The sequence below is a fragment of the Quercus suber genome, unplaced genomic scaffold (genome assembly GCF_002906115.3).
Source record: "Quercus suber isolate HL8 unplaced genomic scaffold, Cork oak 2.0 scaffold_140, whole genome shotgun sequence".
In the NCBI taxonomy this organism is placed as follows: Eukaryota; Viridiplantae; Streptophyta; class Magnoliopsida; order Fagales; family Fagaceae; genus Quercus; species Quercus suber.
In genome coordinates, this window is record NW_027069601.1 from 1,302,705 (window position 1) to 1,327,281 (window position 24,577).

Genomic DNA, 24,577 nt, shown 5'->3' on the forward strand with positions numbered 1-24,577 from the left:
AAAATCCACATGGCAGAATCTTAAAAGGGGAACCTAAGGAATAATACCTAAGTACTATCCCTAAGTCTTGCTCTAAGAATAATTATCATGGAGATAGAAAGAACATCATAATTTTAAATATTATTGTATTTGAAAAAAAAAAAGGAGTAAATGATATTATTGCGGTGCTGTTTGCAAGAATTCCACAAAATTTTACAAGGAGCATTCCACGTGAGTTGAAGAAGATTGACCTTAAAGAGAAAAACTAATTAGTAAAGTCTTTAATGATTGAATAAGAGATCTGGGGTTTAATCCCTACCGACACCAAAAATCGATTGGTGTATTGGTCTGATAATAAAGAGTTATCATTAAAAGTATACATCATAGGTTGAAACTATCTCAAGAAAAAAAAAAAAAAAAAAACTCTTCCTAGGCATAATTAATGTGTAATTAATAATATCAATTAAATTTTAATTTATTTCACTTATAAAGATTTTTGTCATTGAATAATGGATTTGAATTCGAATCCAATATATAAGAAAGCTAATTTTTTTTAGTCAAATGAGTCAATTTTGTACTAGAGGTTGTTTTGTTTTTTGTTTATAAGAAAGAAATATTTCGAAAGATTGATATTAGAGTACCATTTCAGAAAACATGTTATATATATATATATATATATTTGTATTTATTTATGAAAGTATGAATTTATTAATTTTTATGTTTATTAACAAAAAATTTATAGTCCAAATATTCTATAAGTTTAAATATTAGCCTAATCTAATACTATATATAATAGCAGAAGTTTTTAGAAGGTGCTGACACGTAAGCCAAAAAAATTCCTTAAAATGCTAACACGTTTACAATTTTACTTTAAAATTTTGCTCGGTCCGTTTGAGGGGTTCAGTTTCAGAAAACAAGTTAAAAAGCGATAAGTTATATTATTTCCCAACATTAACCCATCGTTTGATACCCTTTGACTCTCTCATATGTAAAGAAAAATAACCGGGCAGAATATAAATGGCTTGCAATACTCAAATAAAAAAAAAAAAAAAAACGCTGGATACAAAGAGAGAAGGAGAGACTTCTCCGTTCCCTCCTCAGACATAGAGCACCGCTGCAAGCACATAGACAAAGAAAAATCTATGGGCATCAACACTGTTAGGCTACATATCTGCTACCAGATCGTTGGAACCGGCTCCGGTACGTTTTCCTTCATTTTTTTAGATTTGGGTATGAAATATTACTTTTTATTGAGTTTTTTTTTTTTTTTTTTTGGATAGGTTTAGATTTGATTTTGGTTTTGATTCCTTTTTGGTTCGGGCTTTTGGGTTCTCCATGAAAATGTTTGTTTTCTCAAATTTTTGATTTTTTTTCCTATTTTGGATTACAGAAATCACTAAGCCCTTTCCCTGTTTTCTAATATCTGCGTTCATAGTTTTTTTTTTTTCCCCTGGGGTTTTGATTTGGAAAACTGGTTTTGCTTTTGATTCATCAACAATCTTCTCTACAATAATAGACAATTCAGAAGGTAGACATGGTTTTTTTCCCCCTTTTTTTTTCCTATTCAATTACCGTTTCTAGGGTTCTTTTTTTCCCCCCTTTTTTTCCTATTCAATTACCATTTCTAGGGTTCTTCTTCTCCCCCCCCTCCCCCCCTTTTTTTTCCCTATTCAATTACCGTTTCTAGGGTTCTTCTTTTATCCCTATTGAAAAATATATTGGTTTAGTTTTGGGTTCTTCTTCTCCCCCCCCTCCCCCCCTTTTTTTTCCCTATTCAATTACCGTTTCTAGGGTTCTTCTTTTATCCCTATTGAAAAATATATTGGTTTAGTTTTGTTTGGCAGATTTTTGTTAGGTTTGCACTTTTTTTTCATTTGCCTTCATGTTTTGTCAATTACTGTAGTGTAGATCTGAAATTATGGTTTTCCTGAAATAATTTACTACATTTTTTTAGTAGAAACAAATAGATAGAAAACAAAGATTTTGTTAAATACTGTTTTGTCGCACTGCTCAATAAAGTTTAAGGTTTGGCTACCTTTTTCCCTAATTTCCCATTTATTTTTACAATTTCTTCAGTTCTGTTTTGTTCAATTGTTGTATTGATTAAATTTTATTTTTGTTTGGCAGATTTTTGTTAGGTTTGTGCTTTTTTTGGTTGCCCCTAAAATTTGAATTGATTAATTCTTTGTGCAGATCTATGTTTTGTTGAATTGTTCTCAAAAGAAAAAAAAAAAAGGTTGAATTGTTAATTACCTTTCAAATGGAAACAACTCTTGATTTTAATAGTCATATTTGTAACATGGATGGTTTAAAATCTGAATGTTTGGAGAGTACAATCGCCTTTGTTGTTTTACATATTGATATTTAATTTTATTATTACTTTTCTATTGATATATGTCTCTTTTGATATATATTTTCATCGTTTTGCACCTTCTGGCTTAATTTATGTTGTATCATTTTATTTTTATAGATTAGTCAGTAAAATTGTTAGAAATTAGGAATTGCTTTAAATTTTTTTGCCCTATTTCCAGCAGCCTTATAGAAGGTTGGAATTCTCCTCAAAATTTTGTTCACTATGCTTTCTAATCAGTTTGACTTATTTGTGTTTGTGAGGTTTTACTATTCAAACTAGCTGAGTGATGACATTTTGTTGGTTTTTGAGAGATTTTAGTTTGTAATAGTGAGGGTTGTATAATTGCTAATTTCAATTTCAAGCCAGTTTTTTTATATTTAGTTTGTGGTCTCTAGCAAAAAGTGTTTCATGTACAGTAGCTGTTGATTTTTATAATTCATCAAATTTATCATATGTGCGTGCACCCACCCTTTGGTGTTAGTTCTTGAGTTTTTATTGAAAATTTTGCTTCGCAACCCAATGAATTGCTCAAATGTATTTTTTTGATTGAGATCTATGGAGGAGTGTACCAACCGTAGGTTTCACAATAGTAACCTTTTGTAATGCAGTTTTTAGAATTTCGCAGGCCACTATTTTATTGACATAAACCTTCTTACAAGAGGAAATCTTACCTAAATTTTAAAGGTTGGTTATCTTTTAAACTTAATAATTTCATTATAATTTTTGGGTTTTTGTTTTCCCTCTTACCTGTTCTGTTATTTGTAACGGGGAGTGAAATTGTGGGATTTTGAATATTTGCTCAAGGTTATTTTTTTGTTTTCCATGAAGAGTTTGCTAATGACCATATTTATGAAACAAATTCTTTAAGTGACATGCATGGTTTATGTCAAGGGAGCATTTTCCTGCAATTGCCTTCTTCATATCTGTTTGGCTCTTTAGCCTGCTTCTTCAACTGTTTATATATATATATATATATATTTAGGGATTCTAATTGTAGTGTACTTCTGACAGTTGTTTCATTGTTATAAACTTTAGTATGTGTGTAACTAACTTGATTCTATTTTCTGGTTCCTAAGTTATTTGGTCTCATTTTTATTTTCTTTTATCCCCTTCTGAGTCTAAATGGCCTTTTGTACTAAAAAGAAGGCAGCTTCCAGTGTCTGTTTGCTTTTTTGAATCTATAGTTTTTTGATGTCTCTGTTTCTCCATTACTTTCTTTGGGGGTTGATTTAATTTTTATTTGATTCAAAGTTTGGTTGAGTGGGCTGTTAGGATATGAGTTGCATTACAACATAATGCTTACCAATTTAAACTTTGCTCTTGCAATATGCCTTAATGGCTCTTTTTTTTAAAGTAGAATTACTTCATGCTTCCTGAATCTCATACGAAGTAATTTATTGACTAATTGATATTACTTGAAATTGATTTATGTAATATTAGATTTCTTCCTTTTAAAATTTGTATGAGCTTTATTTTAGACTTGCTTGAATTAGTGTAGGATATTTGTGGTTGTCAATACATGAGGTGAGATTAGCCAAATAGGCAGTTTGCTTAGCTACAGGTTATTTGATTAGTATGGGCTTTAGGAAAATTGGTAGATTAGTGTTATGCTTTATATCAGTCTCTCTTTTTTACTTTTTTTCCCATAAATTACCCTTTAAAATACGATTTAGAGGAAAGAAAAACAGAGTTCTCCTTTCATTAGAGAGCGAGAGGGATATTGAAGAAGTTTTATTTTTTTTAATTTGATTTTGATTGTCAATTTGTCACTGCTACAATTATTGTTCGTTTATGTCTTATTGTTATTTCCTTTAATGCATGTTTTGATCTCATGTTGGGTTAAAATTATAGGAAAATATAATTGTGTTACCCGTGTTCTTAAAATTTTTTATTGTATATGACTAATTGTTAACTGTGGGGCCAGAAAAACAAGTGGCCTTGTGATGTGCATGAAATATATACAATAAAGTACTAACATATCTACATATTTGACCTTACTTCTATGTTATTTTGTGACTGATTATATAATATCTTTGTGTTGCAGGTAACAAGGGCTTTACATGCAAAGTGGGGCTAGGCCAATTGAATCAAGCCAATTTACATCCAGCCAGGCATGAATATTAAATTTAAGTCCAATTGGAGTAAGAAATCAAAGGAAATTTACACCAAATCCAAGTCCAATTCGGATTAGGATTCCAGCCTGCACATCAGTTAGTATTTTCAGCATAACTTTCGGCTCAGATGTCCAATTGAGATGATTCAAGTTGGGCTGGAAAGTTAACTTAAAGGGCTACAACTTTGTAGTTTACCAGAAGCCCTAATTCTGACGTTAAGTGGGCCTAAATAGTCGGTTAAGTAAAGCCTAAAAGTCTGGGATTTTCTCCAAACGGGAATTCAACTTGTAATAGGACTCATTGACCTATTTAAAGGCTTTTTAGGGCAAAATTCATGGGGGGACAGAGGCTAGTGCTAGGGTTGGGATGCAAAACAGAAAATTGGAGCAAGAGGCAGTGCCTCATGTGGCTTCTCTGTAGCTTTTCTCCATGATAGCATTGTGACTATTTCTTTTTCTATTTTATTTGTCTAGTTTAATGTTTAGTATTTTATTCTTTTGTTTTATTTCAATTACCATGAGTAGCTAAATTTATAATTAGGGTTGAGGATGAAACCTTGTTAAAGATTATTAGTAATATTTATGTGATTTAATTTTTCCCACAATAGTTGTTCTTTAATGATTTAAATTGTTCTTGCTTCATATCAATTGACTAAGATGGGGTTCTAGATATGAGTTCAATCATGTTTTTCTCATGATTTAGGATTTGTCTTAATTAATTGAATGCTTGGTTTATTAATTCTTGATTATAAAATTGGATATTGTTTGTGATTTGTCTGTCAATGGATACAAGTTATGATTTGATTTTTAGAATTGGATATATCTTGTGATTTGTTTGGCTACGGATACAATTGATGATTTGGTTTTATACTTAAGAAGCGAAGAAGAACATGCCTTTGATTTTTAAAATAAGGATTTTAATGAGGATATTTTTCATGATAACAAGATTGATTTCTAGATTATCATGTAGTGAGGTGGGAAAAATTAATGATCATAAATATATGCTAGTATGACTTACAAGGTGGATTCCAAAACCTTAATTCCTTTCCCTTGATTGTTTTCATCTTTTTATTGCTTTATATCTTTTGCTTAGTTTAACTATTTGCTTAATTTTATTATTTGCTTAGTTTATTTAATTTCAAAACAACCAATTTTTATTAAACTAGATTAGGATTAATTTGATTTAGGTTTAATTAATTTTCCTACGTTCATTCAAGTCCCTGTGGGTTCGACCTCGTTCTTGTCAAACTATACTTCGGTACGGTTCGTACACTTGCGAGTATTTTAAAATTTCACAACACCTTGGCCCACTCCAAGCTAGGCCCAGGGCCCACGCCGAGGACGCATAAGGGGTCCGTGGATGAGAGCGCGAGGATCAATCTCCGAGGAACTTATCTGAGGATGGCCCCGTCCTCGGGCGTCCGAGACCTCGGAAGAACACGAGCACCACCCCACCAAAGGAGACTCCTTGAATATTCGAGGAGGAGAGGGCCCAGTACCACGTGTTGGCGACGGGAGCACGGCGAAGGAGCAAGCCTTAGGCGAGCTGTCACCTCTGCATTGAATGCGCTCACCTAACCCCCCTGGCCGCATTAATGGGGATGTAACCCCTTGACAGGGCAACATTGATCATGGTGAGCCACTTGAGTACGGATAAGACCTATGATGGGACAGACAGTCAGAGGGAAGGCCAATGGATGATCAACAAAAGGAAGAAAGGGATAGGAGGAAGAGAACTATATAAGAAAGGCGAGCAAAGCAATTAAAGGGGATTTTTTGGATCATTCAAGAGAATGACTTAGAAGGACTTAGAGGTCATGTTAGTTTCAGGAAGAGGGATCTCCTCGGACGAGTGTCGAGGAGCTACCTTTAGTTGTAAACTGGGCTCACTCCCCTTCAACGGAAGAAGGGTAGGGGCTTGTATTCCCTTGCTAGTCTGTTAGGGCCTAAACCTTCGATCCACTCTCTAAAAATGTATTGTTGGGGAACCTTTCTAAACTGAGTCCCTACATTAACAATGTTCTATTTAATTTTTATCTATCTTAGATTAGTTCTATCACATTTTGTATGTTGTTTCTAAAATGATTTTAAATTGCAGAGTGAATATGTGTGGTGTAATTTCAAAATTATTTTCTAGGATGTTTAAATTCTCATTGTGATTCTGTTTTTGAGAAATAATTTCCTCAAACGAATTTTCAAACAAAAAAAAATTGCAAACATCATCTTTTAAAATAATCTCTTACAGTTTATTGAACTATTTAACTGCACTTTCTTTAAAGAACACGATAATAAAAAAAATACTGCATTTACATTTCCTATAAGAGAAATCCAAAGATGAGCATGTGAATGAAGAAAAAAAATTTTGTTATAAATTTTATTCCTTGAAACCTTTTTGTATAATTGATAACTGCATTTGTAATTAGTGTTTTGCAAAAACAATCCTACGCTTCTTTTGTAATAAAGGCATTCTCTTTGTTGGTAAAAAAGTAAAGCCTTTTTGGTTGCTGTGCTGATCCAAAAGTAAGCATTTATAGTCTTCAATTGCTATTAAAAGAGTGAGGAAAATTATTAAAATATAAGAAGATGCTAACTTTTATTTTCAGCAGTGGAGAGCTGCAAAGCTTTTCATCTGTTTTGTTGCTGTTTTGCCAACTGTATTTGCTAGAATATGCTGCCACATTTCTTGGACAAATTTTCTGCCAATTTGTCTGAAGGAATCTCCACCAATCAATTACATTACATAGTGATTTAGATGACCACCTGCATCTATTAAATCGTATTATTCATTAAATCATCTACACAAGGCACATGATTACTAAACATGTCATGATTAAATACATGTGAATAGCTGTTTTTTATCACTTCTTTTCCTGCTTAGTGGTTATAATTTTATTTACTTGAATGTTTTCAGATAAATGCCTTTGCATATTTATGTTTAATATTCAATTGCAGAAGAAAGTCATATAATAACATTATTGCAGTAGAATATGCTATTGATGAATTTTGATTAAAATGCTGATTAGTTCTTTTAAATATACAAATTTTGGAGATCTTAATTTGTATTTTTATTTGAATTAGTAGTTAAATTTTGTTATGGACAGATGTTTAACATCAACCAATTTTGCTTCATAATATTTTCTGTTCATTGCTACCACCTTGATCACTTGGATCACCATTTTCAAGAAATATTATTTGTAAGTCATCTAGACTTGGTATGTCAGTTGTATCTAAATGTGCTGGTTTGGCATTTCATGATGTTTAAGAATGTTATGATGTACATTTTTTTTGTTGGGAGTATCAGAGTTTAGAATGTTGAGAACTTTCACTTTGTGAAAATTGCAGTATATACTTTCTATTAGGTGGTTGCAGGTCTGAGGAGAACGTGGTTGTAAGAACAGTTTTTAGAAGTCTTTTTAAAACCTGAGGAGGAGATGCTTGTAAAGTCAAATAGTTGAGGATAAAAAGAATTCTTGTGATGAATGAAATAGACGTAGAGTAGTAATGGTATATTCACCTTGAGCACTGATGAACAGACAAAGTTCCTATATGTGCATAGTAACTTTTCAAGATATGATACGACAGAGATATATTAATTGTTGATAAATAGATTTTTTTTTTTAATTTAAAAAAAGTGTGCTAATATCTATTTTTTGAAGTTATAAATAACAAAACAACACATAAGAACATAACTCATTGTTAGGAGCTTTACACGTTGCTGATGATGGAATGAGAAATTGGAGTGCTTGGACAACATCAGGCCAGTCACATGGCTCAATATTTTCTCAACACACCAATGGCTCCTCATGCCTATCTAGTGAAGCTCCTAGCTGCTCATTGAGGGGGATAAGCCCAGTCTCCCTGCTGGATTCATAATGAAGAGCATGATGAGGGGCAGCATGTGGAGGCACTTTGCTCCATATGATGCCCCAAAGCCATGGTGGAGGAGGACCATGGTGGGCAGAGACGGATTTTGATGTTGGGCAGCAGCAGGTGGTGCTGACCCTATGTGATGATGCATGACATTAGTGGTTTGGTTGATGGTTGCTTTGTGTGTGGGCTTGGTGGCTTGAATGCAAGGCAGTGCTGGGCTGTTGTGATTATGATATGCTGTGCAAGGCATTGGGCTGGTTGGTGCTGGCAGAATGCATGGACTTGAGTGAGTGGGCTGATGGCTGTAACTTGGTGTGCTGCATATGGACATGTGATGTGGGCTGTGATGCTGATGAGAAGGGCGCAGGGGGCAAAGCCTTCTAAAACGTGATGGAACAATTGGTTTGGGTTGCAGAAGCATGGGCAAAGGATCTATGATGATGTACTGATACATGGGCTGGCATGTGCAGAGTGTGCAGCAGCAGTTGTTGGCAGTTATCAAGCAGTTCCTGGCTTTCTGGATGATCAAACCTGCTGTGTAGGGGCTGGAAACATGGAAAGCAAACCAAAACAGCATTAGACAGAGGTGTTTTAGTCAGACCACATGTGGCAGCAAGTCCTGGACAGGGGTAGTTACTTGGCAGTAACTGTTGTGAACTGCTGTGACAGTTTATTCTGTATATTTACCCTAGGCTATTGGGGCTGTCAATGGCAGAGAGTGTATATTTTTGCTTAGAGAATTTCGTGTGTATTCTCCAGTCTTCCTTTGTACTTGATATTGAGTAATAAAGGTTGGGGTTGGTGCCCTGTATATACTGTGTGTGCGAATTTCCTTAATAATTTTGTTCTAAGTGATTGCTGCAGTGTGTGTGTGTGGAGTGTTGGTTGAGACTAAGTCAGGGGCTTAGTGCCATCACAGGCAGAAAATTTAAAAGAAAAATTTAACCATGTGACAATTGGTATCAGAGCCAGGTTGCAATGTCTTCGGACACCAAGGCAAGGGTGACTGTCTTGGAGACCATAGTTGGAGTTCCTGCAGAGGGGGAACAAATTTCTTTGTGTGACAGACTTGATACTGTCTCTGCAGAAACAACTACAGTGCAGAATGATCTTGCAGAACAGAGGGAATTGGTGTTAAATCGTGTTGAAGAGTTGGCTACTGTAATGGATGCCCAGAACCAGGCACCAAGGGAGACCCAACACCACCTTGAAACAGAAATTACTCTGTTGAAGAGAGCAGTGAGTGACCTGCCTAGGGAGGGGGAAGTGGCCACCAAAGTAAAGGTACCTGAACCGAAGCCCTTTAACGGTGCCAGGAATGCCAAGGATTTGGAGAATTTTTGGTGGGATATGGAGCAGTATTTCAAGGCTACTAGGGTGCCTAGTTAAGAGATGGTAACGATTACTAGCATGTATCTTTCAGGGGATGCCAAGTTATGGTGGAGAACCCGCGTGGAAGATGATGCAGATGCTGGTAGAGGGAAAATTGACTGGTGGGAAGCCTTAAAGAAGGAATTGAAGGACCAGTTCTTGCCAACCAACACTGCTTGGGTTGCAAGAGACGCCTTGAAGAAGTTGAAACAGATGGGTACAGTGAGAGAATATGTCAAGACGTTCAGTTCTTTGATGCTGGATATCAAGAACATGTCAGAGGAGGACAAACTGTTTAACTTCATGTCTGGCTTGCAGCCTTGGGCACAGTTGGAATTAAAGAGGCAGGCAATGCGTGATCTGCCTTCTGCTATGTCTGCTGCAAATGCTTTAGTGGACTACAAGTTCAGTAAGCCTAGTGGGGAAGAGGAAAAACGTAAGTCCAAGGACAAAGGTAGAGACAAGCAGAAGAAAGATGGCAAGAAGAAGGATAAGCAGAAGAAAACGTGGGGTAACAAGAACAAGGGAGAGAGTTCTACCTCTCAACCAAGCAAAGAACAGCCTAAGCTTAATGCTAGCAGCTTCATTTGCAATGGCCCTCATCATGCAAGAGACTATCTAAAGCGTGAGAAGCTTAATGCCATGGTTGCTAAAGATGGTAGTGGGCAGTCCGATGAAGAAGTTCCCAGTAGAGTAAACCCTTTGCAATTACTGAATGCACTATGTGCAGGAGGTACTTCTAAGGGTTTGTCTTATGTTCAAGTCAAGATGAACGAGAATGGGGCTGAGGGTATGCTTGATTCTGGTGCTACCCACAATTTTGTTGCTGATTGGATGGTTCAAAGGCTTGGTCTGAAAGTGAGCAAGTATCCAAGTAAGATCAAGGCTGTAAACTCAGAAGCAAAACCTGTGTTGGGAATTGCTTATAGAGTGAAGTTTAAGGTGGGCGAGTGGACAGGAAAGGTGAATTTCCTAGTCATGGAATTAGATGATTTCGATGTAATTCTGGATGAGTTCCTAGTGGCTGCTAAGGCTGCATTGCTGCCATTCCTTGGAATATTGTTAATACTTGATGAGAAGCAACCATACTATATTTTTGTGAGGCGTGGGGCAGGAAACAGCAAGATAAGCAAGGGGAAAGAACCAATGGTTTCAGCCATGCAGATTGAGCATGGGCTGAAGAAGGGTGAGACAACTTACTTGGCTACATTGATTGAAGTGAAGTAGGGCAAGTATGTCGAAGTTCCAGATGTTGTGGCTAGACTTTTGGGGGAGTTTGCTGATGTGATGCCTTCAGAACTGCCCAAAACCCTTCCACCAAGGCGTGCTGTTGATCATAGGATCAAATTGGTTCCAGGATCATAGCCTCTTTCTAAGGGCCCGTACAAAATGTCCCTAATGGAGTTGGCTGAAATGAGGAAGCAGTTGACAGAACTGCTAGATGTAGGCTATATTCAGCCATCTAAGGCCCCTTATGGTGCTCCTGTTCTGTTCCAGAAGAAGCAAGATGGTTCATTGCGGATGTGTGTTGATTATAAAGCCTTGAACAAAGTGACTGTGAAAAACAAATATCTAGTCCCTTTGATTGAAGACCTCTTTGATAGATTGAGCAAAGCTGTTTACTTCACAAAGCTAGGTCTCATCAGTTGAGAAACAGACTTATCACTCAAGTGCTGGTGCAGTGGCAAGATGAGAGCAAGGATGATGCTACCTGGGAGAGTTTATTTGTTTTGCAGCAGAAGTTTCCTCACCTTGTGGGCAAGGTGCTTTGGAGGGGAGGGAATTGTTAGAAGTGTTTGAGTTTGTTATTTAGTTAGGTGTTGAGGTGTGCATGTGGTGCTGCATGTGGGGTGCTTGTGAGGTGTGTGTATGAGTTGCTGATGAAGGGTGGGTTAGTTGCTGATAAGGCGTGCAAGTGTAGCTAATGAGGTGTGCATCCATTAGTGCTGCTAGAGTTACAGTGATATTGAACTATAGGTGACAAGCGTAATTGCTTAGTTGGCATTATATACTTGTATCCACACTAGTGTTGTATAAAATGAGAGTTAGTTAATATGGTTAGTTAGTTAGAATATTGACAGCTAGCTTAGGCAGTTAGGCAGTTAGGGAGTGAGACATTGAGAGGTATTAGAGCAATGTGGGAAGGATTAGCATGTATCAGATGAACATTTCTTAATTCCAATTCTCTCAATTCTCTTTCCATTTCCTCTCTATCTCTCTGTTCATATCTCTTTCTCTGTTCTTGGAGGCCTAGTTGTCCTCGAATTCAACTACTACACACCCCTGTTCCTAACATTAAGTTTGATTTTTTGAAATGTAGGTGGAGCTTCGTGACATTGAAAGTGGAAACAAAGTGTCTCAACGATTGGGTTCCGACGAGAGTGTTGAAAGTATGCATACTTTAACTTTGTAGCTCCTTGAAAAATCTAGTGTTTGTTAAAATTAGCGTTTGAGTAGTGTTTTGTGGCTTTGTTCAAACTGGGTAAAAGTGCAGATGCACTTGGAAAAAGCGAGATTTTAAAAAGTTGTATGTACTTTTAAAAGAATTCAGGATTGGAATGAGGACTTTATTTTTGGAAGGGACCAAAGCTTGAACTTTTTTTTTTTTTTTTTGACAACTCTCAATTGATATTTGAAAAGATAAATTAAACTAGTATTTATTTAGTGTTAACAAAATATATATAAAAAAAAAAAGACACAATAAAAGATATATGCACAATAATAATTTTCAAATGTAAAGTCATCTTGTCGATGATTAGCTTAACCTTGTCTTTCAATATAAAGAGTATTAATATTTGGGACACCAATGTTGCATGCCTTACAAAAATATTTCATAATGTTAAGTAAAGCATACAATCCATTACCTTTAACTTTTTGGTTTAGCATTCATGTGATTGATGAAATAGGCTGTTTGGCATCAACTTTACTAAAAGATTTACGATAATTTCCCATATACATCTTTCTTTTCAAAAAAAAAAAAAAAAGCACAATCTTTTCCGCCCCTAACTTTCTTTTTATAATTCTTAAATCCATCAACAATGAATGCATTATGCCTAGGAATCTCAGATGGCTTATTAAAGAGAAAGTATTGTAGATGGAAAGCCATATCTTTATTAGGCAAATATTCAAGCCATGAAGGATATAGCATGAGCCATCAAAGATTGAAAGTCATATTTATTATGTTATTATATGTCAAATATTCTTTTAACCATGAAAGGTTGAAAGTCATATTTATTTTTTGGGTTCTTCAGGCCATCTTTCAGTTTGGGAGGATAGTTTTAAATATTTGGGAGGGGCTAGGTATACATTTTTTGGATCAAAAATTGCAATTCATATGTATTTATAGATAATAATATATATATATATATATATTTTAAATTTTAGGGGGCCATGGCCCCCCTTAGTCTTAGAATAGTTTTATCCCTGCTATAGCTTAAATAACACTTATTTCTTCCATAAGATTGGGTGAAGGGTGAGCTGTAGCATGAACATTTTAGAGTTAAGAACTTGGAAGTCTTGCCTTTTAGCTACTTTAGGTTATCTAAAAGTTTTGGTGGATGAAATAGGATGGGTTTGATTTTTTTTTTTTTTAGCACTAATTTTTTGGGAATGCTGGGATTATCACCTGACCAGGTTTTGGCTGAGCACCTGAAAGTTGGGTGCGGTTGACTCCAGCTGATCCATCATTCAGCTGTAGGTATAAGGACCATCTGCCTGACATGATCGCGTTAAGTGACGGGCTTACCTCAACTTGAACTGATTGACCCATGATCACCTGTAGCCTTAACTCAACTTTTTAGAAACTAATTACTTGAATTGAACTCATGACACATTGCTTGGGTAGATGGCAAGTGGTACTTGCCATAGCACCAAGGTTCAACATCTTGTAGACCCATTGATCAGTTTTAATTATAATTTCCATAATTATTTTACTTACACTTTTATGAATTAGGTGTTTTAAATAATTAAGGGTAAATTGCACCAACCTCTTTGAGGGTTATTGAAATGACACTCCTCAACAAATAACTTCATGCTCTCTAACACTTTTAATTTCTATGAGAATATTCTATTTTTAAAAAAAATTTCTACTATTTGTAAAATCTCAAAGGGGAATGTCATTTATACAAACCCAAGGGAGAGTGACTTTTTTCCTAGTTTTGGTAGGATATATATTATATTTTTTTGAAAAATTAAGTATTCCGTTGGAAAGTTAGGCATGGATTTTTGTCATTTATATCAAATCTCAAACGGGTAGTGTTATGTTGCCCGTTCTTTAGAGGAGTGTCATTTAGTGAAATCTCATGAAAGGTGTAATTTACTCAATGACTAAAAATGGCTGGACTGTGGAGAGGCTTTTAACTTTAGCCTGCTATCAAGTTTATTACTTATATATAAAATAAAAAAATAAAAAAAATTTACTATCCTTTTCAGTGTGGTCATTCTCCATCCCTAGATGTCATTTAATTTGAATTTTATTCTTTGATAAGAACTCCATTGTGAAATTTTATATGGCTGCTTGCAGGAGTATTTGTTCAAGAGAAAACTTACATGTACATGTGCACTGATCGCAATGGCACTATAGTCCTGATGGAGTAAGTTCGTCCCCCCACCCCGCGCCAAACCCGATTTTTATACCTGTTTTCCAGTAAATATGCAATTAAGGTCAAAGATTTTATGGAACTATTTTACTAAATATATATTCTCTTTTAATTCTTAACAGCGTTAAAACTTTTGATCAGCTGGAAGTGTCCCAGGAGTTGTTTGGCAAAGATGCAAAGTATTTACAAGGTGAATAAATATCTAGGACTGAGCATTATATAGTTCATGATATACACCATGATATGAATTGAAAAATTCTAGAGTTGGTCAGAATTTAATTGATTTGATAATAACTCCAGTACTCTCCCAAAAATAACCTCTATGAAAGCAGGAAATGGCCAAATGGGTGTAAAAATTCACTTTACATGAATTCATGAAAATTGGTTTATAGTTCTTATTTGAACTAGGCTCTTCATGTCAACACATGGCCAAACTAACTTATGTTCCCATGTAGCTCCACCATTGTATGTCACCGCATGACCAATAAGTCACTGCCAGTATCATGACTCCTGCATTACTGGTACTTGACTATTTCATAATCACTAGTCCCATTATTTGGCATCGTCAACCTGCTTAACTCACTTCAACACGCTCACTGTATATATTTCAGATTTATTTTGCACATGCTTATTGCTACCTTATTTACTGGTTAATGACAGTATTAAATTGACTCTTCCTTTTAATATAATTTTTTTTTGTCTGTGAATTTGGCCACCAAAAAGCATGCTGTAGTAGTTAGTTTCCATATGTTTTGACGCTTCAAGAACATGTGTTTTTCTATATCAATTCATCATTTCTTGAGTTTCGTGCTTCCAGCCAAATATAACCCAATGATATTCCTCAAGATTTTGTCTTCTCTTATTAGGAATAGCAATCATTTTAAAGTAATTGATTATAATTTAGTAATGAGTAAATATTTTGTGAAGTTATAGTAGTTGATGATTTTCTATCATGTTAACTATTGTTCTAATAAAAATTCTTGGAAATGCATATTAAGCTCCGTTTGTTTTGATGTAAAATGTTTTACGGAAAACATTTTTAGCATTTTACAATGTTTGTTTTGTTGTAAAATGTTGGTTAAAGCTGAAAACATTTACAGTTGACTGTAAAGCCCTCTGTAAAATTTTGAAAAACATTTTACCTAAAAAAACTTGGTAAAACATTTTACAAACTGACTAACTCGCACATCCCCTGCCCCCTTTTGAACATGTTGTGACACCCCCACCCATCTCCTCTCTTGCTCACAAAGGTGGTTGTTGGAGCCCTAAGTTGCGGTGGTCATTGGAGCCTTGAATCATTTTGGTCACTAGAGCCTAGTTCACGGTGGTTGGTGGTTGGGTTTTGGTGAATAGTGGTGGCAAAGCTTCGATTTGTGGCTAGGAGGCTCCAATTGTGGCAAGGGGCGTTGATGGTAACTGGGAAGCACCGATCTAGTGGTTGAAGATGTTGACTTGGTGGCTGGGGCTATGGATCCCTTGAGGTTGCGCCGATCTAGTGGTTGGGTCGGGTTTTGAGCTGATCTGGTGGTGGCAAGCTAGATGGGCACCGATTTGGTGGCTGGCTGGCTTGGATTGTGCCGATCTGCTGGGTGGTTGGGTTGGATTGTGCTAATCTTGTGGCTGGTAGGTTTTGATATGAGATTTTTTTTTTTCCTTTTCATTTTAACCTTAGGTCACACCATACACTTGAAAGTGTCTTCACTGGAAACATTTCACAGCAAAACAAATGGAGCATTATTTTCAAGTTTGTTTTCATTTTCTTTCCCCTCACACTTCTTTGAGGCTTGTGTTGTTTACATAATCAAATATTGCAGTGGTCACTACATTCTCTTCCATCTAACATACGGCATTCATCAACAGGTGAGATGAGAGTTATTGTAAGGCTTTATGATGATATACCTTTATCTGCATCGGTTCCAAAACGTGTGACATGTATTGTCAAGGAATCACAAGATCCTATGAAGGGGGTCCCAGCCCCACCTAAGTAAGTTTTATCATTTTGCAAATGTAACAACAACCCCCCTCCCCCCCCCCCCCCCCCCCCCCCCTTTTTGCTAGGCAAAGCTATTGTGGAGTGAACTCTCTCATTGAACCACCACAAGGGTGGAGGTGTTATGAGATGGAAAGGCCATTAGCATTCTGCAAATGCTGTGTGTGTTAAGAAATGTTCACCTTTACTCATATCCTGTTACCTTTTCTTTCTCATTTTTTTCTTGCATGCTTCTTGGAATATAACTTGAAATATATGAGTTACTTGATCAAATATGCGAGTATTAACTTGTTCTGATTATGATAATAGCTGTAAGGGTCTACATTATTGCCAAAGATCTAGCTCCACTATTATGTGTGTTGTGCGTGGGCAATATTAATTTAGGTGTTATTGTCACAGAAATGCAAAATAATTGTTAGAAGGTTCATGCCCAGGGTGGTTAATTTTATTGACTAAGCAATTTTTGGTTATTGACTTGGTGCAAATTTTTTATAATGTTATTTGTCATTTTATTTTTTAATTTTTGTTTAAGTTCCCCAAATTTCTGGATATTTTTTTGTTTGGTACAATGTGCAATACATTACCATAAAGTTGGTTGATATTTCAATTTTCACAAGCTAATTATTGATGGCCATTATGTTCCAGCTTGCTTTCTTCGTCCATTGTGTATGTCTCTGCTATGGGTCAGAAACATCTGCCTATTTTACAGTATAGTGTGACCATGTTTGGTTCTGTGGTGTGGTCATGATTCTTATTCCAAACTTAATTTGATATTATGCATAGTGATTTTCATTGTGCTAAATGATCCCTGCTGTATGGGTTTGTGACATGCATATATGTGATGAACTTCGCTTATGGTTGGTGCATGTGGGACACAAGTAATTTTTTTCTTATTATGTGCATACGTTATGAATTTGGCTTATGGGCTGCATGCACATGAACAAAAGCAAGCATGTGTGCACACACCCAAGAAAGACATTCTTAAGAAGTTCTGTGTTTATAAGTAGGTTATCCTTTATGGCCTGATTTCAGAAATTTTTGATCTAGCTAATGTTAAAAAAGAACAAGATTTTCTGATAAAACTTAATGTTGTTAATGCCTAAATTTTCTTTTTGCTGTAATTTTGCAATATGTGCCAGATACTTTATTTTTTATATTCATCCTTGAAATGTGGGTTTTCCATTGCATAATTTTTCAGCTGAAGAAACACAATCTTCTTATTCAACCAGCTAGCTGACCTGTAATTGCTAAAGTTTGTTAATCAGAGGCGTTCACCAATTGTCTAACTGTGGACCACGTGTACACCTTGGCCAGTATGATGAGACTGGCATGTACTGTATTGTCGAATGAAGACTGTCATGCTTGCAATTGAATGTGATTTTCTGTCCTATTGTCTCCTTTGACAATGCAAAATCAAAGTATTTCACCTTCTTGATCATTGTTCTGCTTTTGATTGTATCAATAGAATCTTATCATAATAATTTCTTTCCATTCAGGGATAAAAAGGTTGTATTGGAAAATGGCCTGACTGTTGAGGTAAGTTAAATGTTATTTTTCCCTCTAATGTTTAGCTGCTAAATTAGTCACTTGTATAATTACCATATAAAGCAAAAGGTGAACTCAGCCAAAAAAAAAAAAAAAAAAAGTGGCAGAAGGTATTTGTGTAAACGGAATATCCGAATTTTTCATGGGATATTTTTTCTATTATGTCATGCATGGAGGGTGCCAGGGACAAGGCATGTTGTGGGTCCTACATAGAAGAAGGTGTACTGTATACTTGCCAAACCATTATATCCATCCTCCAAATTAGACTTTTACTTTAGATACCCATAAAAAGAAATACAGTCCTGACCACAGATTGTACTCAATTAAAGTGATGAAACCAACAGCGATGATAAGCAACATGGCGAAAATATGATATGTGTGCGTGTGTAGTGGGGAGGGGTGAGGTTCTGGTACATGTACTATGAAATCTAAGTGGTGTATGTCTTATCAAGTTTTCTAATTTTCCAGGTGCCAATGTTCATCGTAGTCGGTGATGCTGTAGTTATTAATACTGAGACTGACTCTTATGTAGAAAGGTAAAGTTTGTTTGTTGTGTCTCTAAGATAAAGTTGAGGATTGTCTTGGGTATTTTGTGGCTGTCATGCTTGCAATTGAATGTGATTTTCTGTCCTATGAATAATGACTGGGATAAACTACAGACCCAGATTGGATTCTTCCAAAAAAGAAAAGAAAAAGAATGACGACGTTCTCTATTTTGAGAGCAATGAAAAGATTGCATGTGACTAACCCTGACTAGTTTGTTGAGAATCTATAGCCGACCCTAAAATTTTGGGACTAAGCCTTGGTTGTTGTTGTTATTGTTGACCTACTCGATGTTGAAATCCTAACTATTACCGTTTTGTGATATAATATTGTTTAAAAGCTACAGTTCAGTATGTTAGTCTCAAGAATATGAAACTATCATAGTACATTCTTGTCTGTATTGAGTCTATCGACCAGTGGTTGATAGGAAATTAAATTAACTCTGGCCTGTTTGCTATTTTTAAAATATCATGTTGATAAATTGACTTTTCATGATTTTAATTTTTACAAAATATTTTATTACTGTCAGCGACAACTTTTATCACCTAGTGGTTATTCTTTTTATTTTCATGGGGTGGATGGTATAAAAATATTGTTTGCTCATGATTCTGTTGCCTGGCTTTGCAGGGCTAAGGCATAATCTTGTGTTGGCTTTATTCTGAAGGAGAGATGGAATGCTAAATTGTGCACCATGCATATCTCTGGTTCCTATGGACATCAATCTTTCAATTCATCGATTTTATACAATTTGCTCGTACCTACATATGGTATTTAAACTTGAGGTATATGAGACCTACAGGCTTTTTATTTTTAGTTTTTTAGATTCTAAAAAAGTGCGGTGAGGCAATGGGAGATGACACAATTTGTGAAACATGTAGAGGTTTATACATTTTTTCTATGAATAAATTCATACTGTTTTGGTACTTCTATGAATTTATGAGGAGGGGAAAAAGATGACTTAAATTGCACATTGCTGCTCCTTTTTGATTCCTTGTGGACATTTAATTAATATGAAGTTATTCAATACAATGCTCATACATGCCCATGTAATTTCAGTCCTTTTATTTATTTTTCATTTATTATTGTTATTAATATTTAATTTTTAGAATGTGAATGTTGCCGTTTAAAGTTTTCATTGTAGGGAGAGGTTTGTGTCCAGTGGTCAATTCCACTGGACGTGCTAGGATATGGGCACGCGTAAGGATACGGACATATGTCCAAAACTAAACACGTATTTACATCTCAATGTGTCTAGTGAAACTGACCACTAGACACAAGCCTAACTCTTCATTGTAAAACAATTATTTTGAAAATCACAACACCATTTTGAGGGGTATTTAAACTTGATTGGGGTATGCATTCAAAAGTAGAGTGAGGGTGAAAAAAAAAATGGAAAAAAAGAATAAGAAAAAAAGATTATTCTAAAGACATTGAATGGTGAACTGAATTTCACAAATTGATTGGATTTGATGTGTATAATACATTAATTACATGCATTAATTGTCTTTAAAAAGAATGAGAAAAGTTAACGGATGTCTTGATTAAGAGTATTGGTTTAGAATATTTTTTTTGAAATGTAGGATATGGACATGCTAGGATATCAACACGTGTCTATTGGACATGTTAGGATATTGCCACGTGTTCAAAATTGGACGTGTCTGCATTTCAATGTGTCTAGTGGAACTGGCCACTAGACACAAGCCCAACTCTTCATTGTAAAACAATTATTTTGAAAATCACAACACCTTTTTGAGGGGCATTAAAACTTGACTAAGGTATGTGTTCAAAAGTAGAGAGAGGGTGAAAATAAATGGAAAAAAAGAAGAAGAAAAAAGATCTTTCTAGAGACATTGAATGGTGAACTGAATTTTACAAATTGATTGAATTTAATGTGTATAATACATTAATAACATGCATTAATTGCCTCTAAAAAGAATGAGAAAAGTTAACTAATGTCCTGGTTAAGAGTATTGGATTAGAAATTTTTTTTAGAATTTTTTATAGGAAAAGCTATTAACATTTTTGTCGATTTTTTATATTTTCCATTAAAGTGATATCAAAACTTTCTTAAAATAGTTTATTAAAAAAACTCTTGCATTCATCAGTAAGGAGGATAGCAAAGGAAAAATTGTTACTTCTTCTCTCTCTTATTTTATACACTTTTTGGAGATAGAATCAAGGATCATGCTAACGAGTGTTCTTAGGACATTGATTAATAATCTATTTAAAGAAAGTTTTTAAGGGAAAAAAAAAAGCAATTAATGTTTGAACATCTTTTTTTTTTTTTTCTCATAAACATGATGTCAAAATTTTTCTAAAATAGATTGTTAACTAATACCCTAAGAGCATTCCTTAGCATTTTCCTAAAATCAAAGAATCATAGAATAAAAAAATATAATTCCATTTTTGAAAAGCACAACCCCATTTTGATGGGTAATGAAACTGGACTGGGAAACGCATTCAAAAGCAAATAGAGGGAGGCGATTTTTTTTTTTTTTTTTTGAGAATGATAAAAAAAAAAATTCTAAAGACATGGAATGGTGAACTGAGTTTGAGGATGGACATTTCCTTTTTTTTGTTTTTTTTTTTTTTTTTTTTGAGAATGATAAAAAAAAAAATTCTAAAGACATGGAATGGTGAACTGAGTTTGAGGATGGACATTTCCTTTTTTTTTTTTTTTAATTAAAATTTTTTTTTTTTTTAAGATACCAGACCCGAGGGTCAATTTTATTGCAAGATGAAACAACAGTTACATAGAGTCACGAGAATGGACAAATTGATTGAATTTAATGTGTATTAATACATTGCATTAATTGCCTCTTAAAAGAAAAACCATCCATTCAATGGTGATGAGGATGCAAAGGAAAAAGTTGTTACTTTTTCTCTCTCCTATTTTATACACTTTTCGGAGATTGAATAAAAAAGAAAAAAAAAGATAATTCTATTTTTGAAAAGGGTCATGCTAATGAGTATTTTTAGAGTATTGATTAATAATCTATTTTAAGAAAATTTTGACACAATTTTTATAGAAAATAAAAAAAACTGTCAAAATATTAATTATATTTTTTTTCATAAATTTTTTTTAAATGAATTATTAATCAATAGGCATTCGTTAACATTTTCTTTTTGAAAATCAAAAGCTCACAAACCCCATTTTGATGGGTATTGAAACTCAACTGGGAATGCATTTAAAAAACAGAGAGGGAGGAAAAAAAAAAAAAAAAACTTTGTAAAGACATTGAATGGGGAACTGATTTTGAGAATGGACAATTTGATTGAATTTAATGTGTATAATGCATTAATATCATGCATTAATTGCCTAAAAATAAGGGAAAAGTCAATTCATTGGTGATAAGGATAGAAAGGAAAATTTTTGCTAGTACTTTTTTCTCTCTCTAATTTTATACACTTATAGGAAATATAATAAAAAGAGAAAATCCATTTATTATTTATTAATGTTAAAATATGTCACAACCAGAAAAAAGTTTTTTTTTTTTTTTTTTGAGAAACACCAGAAAAAGTAATCAAAGCAGGCGCTCTAGCTCTTTCTCACAAAATGACAATCGTATAAAACCCATATTTTTTTGCAAAAAATATGTGAATGGATTTTTGCCTAAAAAGTAATATAAATTATCATTAAATTAAACTTTTGAGAAACAATAATATAAATGGACACACTTGATTTCATAATTTATTGATTTGCATTACTTTAAGTGATGGATAATTTCTACTCACTATTAAACATCCTTCATTTTTTGATCACTCATGGTTACACAAGTCGGTAAATTATGAAATTGAATGCGAATATGAGTGTGTCAATAGTATTATTGTTCGAAAGCTAAGAAGATTGATGTTGAGTATTTAATTTTGGGGGGGGGATGTAAGTTGAGAGTTGTGAACACAAGACCTCATGGATTTCACGAGACATTGGAAACTGCTAAACCAATCATTTGGGATCAAATCACCTTCATGTTGACTGCGCAAAAAAGTAGAATAGAAAATTTAGCAATAAGATAGGAAGCCAAAATGGGTATTTACCATTTTCTCACAAACTTTTCAACAAAATGCCCCATGTCTGAAACTAATTAAGGAAATGTAAAATTTGATTTTTGAAACATCAAGTTATAGCGAACGTGGACTTAGAATTTTTTTTTTTGAGAACTCGAGTTCCATGAACTTGAGTTCCATGTAAAGTACTCGAGTTCATAGAACCCGAGTTCTACTTGAATTTTTTCAAGGATCTACAGCTCTATGAACTCGAGTACTTCACATTGAGCTCGAGTTCCAGATTTTTTTTTATTTTAATTTTCAGTTTGCTATAACTCGATTGTCCAAAAATCGAGTTTTAAATTGAAACTCGATTTTTTAAAAATTGGGTTTCAAAAGAAGGGCATTTTCTTAAATAGTTTTAAATATGAAGCATTTTGTTGAAAAATTTTGGCGAAAGGAGCAAATGCCCATTTTTTCCAAGATAGGAAGGAGTAGATTCTCTTCTTAATAAGGACTTGGTATAATAGCCCTTATTTACGTACACACTCCATTAGTGTTAAACCTGGTCGCATTTTTTGCAAAGAAAAAAGAAAAAAGAGAGCGACTAATGCGTAAGTGTAGAATAGAAATTTTAGGTAAGAGTTATGAACCGAGGTCATCATGGATCAAATGAGGCCCTATGGATCACAAAACCAACCCCTCGGGGGTAAGATCACCTTCATTTTGACTACATGATCGAATATGTAGAATAGAAATTTTAACAATAAGATAAGTATGAGTAGGTTCTCTTTTTGATAAGGACAAGTTGTAAAAGCCCCTATTTACACACTCCATTAGTGTTGCACCATGATATGGGTTTTATATTTCAAATTATATTTAGGTAATAGGATATTTTTGTATTTATTTATATTTTTGATAATTAGTTGCAACAATGAGGAGAAGGCATTTGAACATTGAATGTCTCCGTTTAAAACATTGGAAGTGTTAGTTGAGTTATGCAAGACTGTTGGCTATTAATAAAACTAGTCTCTAACCCATGCAATGCACGGGAATAGCTACTGGATGAGTTTTAGGAAAAGAAAAAACCATTATTTTTGAGTTGGAGTAGTAAGCAAAAATGCATTTAAAAAATGATATTGAAAGAAATAGCACATAGTTTTATTAGTTAGGTTGAAGAAAGTAATGTTATTTTATTTATTAGTGTTTTGTGAGGAGGAATAAGAGATAGAATAAGGGTCGTCAATGGGCCGGGTCGGGTCGGCCCAACCCATTTTTACTTGGCCCATGGGCACAATGGGCTGGGTATAATGGGCTATTAACTAGTTAACGGGTCGGGTTGGGTTAGGCCGAAAGAGAAAACTTCAGCCCATGACCCTACCCATGGGCAATGCCCATTTAGTCTTTAGCAAGCTGGGCTATCGGGTTGGGCGTAATGGGCTACTCATGAGCTTGTATTAGCATATTATTTTATTATCTTTATAAGGAAAGAATCAATTTTTTATAAGGGAATAATCGATCTATTTTTTTAAAGGAAAGAATTAAAGAATTTTATACTTAATCACAATTTTTTTTTACAGTCAAATCTATTTAATTTTTTGTTTTGTTGATGGAAACTTATTTAATTTTTTTTATTAAGGCTTTAAATAGATTTTTATTTTTATTTTTATCTTTAATAAAAAAAAGGTCAAATAGTTAATTCAAATTTGCTAGACTACTAGAAAAATATATATTTAGTAAACTAAGTTTAGTACAATTACTTTGAATATCTTAGTGGTTCAAGGAGTTCTCTTAAGAAATTCCTTTATAATATCTCAAGATCAATTCTTCATACACTTCCTATATATTTTTGTTATGAATTATGAGTTATTGGGTTAGGCCAATGGGTTAGGCCAACGGGTTGGGCAATAGGTTGGGCTATTGGGTTAGCCCATCGGGTACCCATGGGCATAAAAACTAGCCCACGGCCTAACCCATTGGGCTAGTGGGCTACCCATGAGCCTCGATAATAACGGGCCGGGCTGCCTATTAGCTCGGTGGGCCGTTGGGTTTTTGGGTCGGGTTATGGACTGTGGGCTATTTGATGACCCTTAAGATAGAATCTCTAGTTTACTTTGAGTCGTATATATAGATATATACAAGGTAAGTTGTACTGTTGTAGTATATATAGTAATAGGTGTCTATTGAAAAGTCATAATATTTCAAATTAGATATACCAAAAAGTGCAT

The 24,577-nt window shown here is 34.5% G+C and overlaps 1 protein-coding gene across 8 annotated transcripts; it reads left to right on the top strand.

The window, feature by feature from the left end:
- Positions 1–900: 900 nt before the first annotated feature.
- LOC136068889 (uncharacterized) lies at positions 901–19,412 on the top strand. Of its 8 annotated transcripts, XM_065776712.1 has the most exons (9): positions 976–1,179; positions 4,377–4,443; positions 12,007–12,076; positions 14,209–14,278; positions 14,407–14,474; positions 16,145–16,268; positions 17,771–17,810; positions 18,288–18,355; positions 18,990–19,412. In XM_065776712.1, exons 2-9 carry the CDS (start codon positions 4,393–4,395, stop codon positions 19,000–19,002), a joined length of 504 nt encoding a protein of 167 aa, XP_065632784.1. In that variant the 5' UTR covers positions 976–1,179; positions 4,377–4,392; the 3' UTR covers positions 19,003–19,412. The 8 variants fall into 8 exon arrangements, 2 of the variants coding, with proteins under 2 accessions (XP_065632783.1, XP_065632784.1); XR_010630200.1 differs by lacking the exons at positions 4,377–4,443; positions 14,209–14,278; positions 16,145–16,268; positions 18,990–19,412 and adding exons at positions 7,788–11,615; positions 14,740–14,805; positions 17,473–17,692 and having other exon boundaries at positions 901–1,179; positions 18,288–18,356; XR_010630199.1 differs by lacking the exons at positions 4,377–4,443; positions 14,209–14,278; positions 16,145–16,268; positions 18,990–19,412 and adding exons at positions 7,788–11,615; positions 17,473–17,692 and having other exon boundaries at positions 901–1,179; positions 18,288–18,356.
- The last annotated feature ends 5,165 nt before the right edge of the window (positions 19,413–24,577 follow it).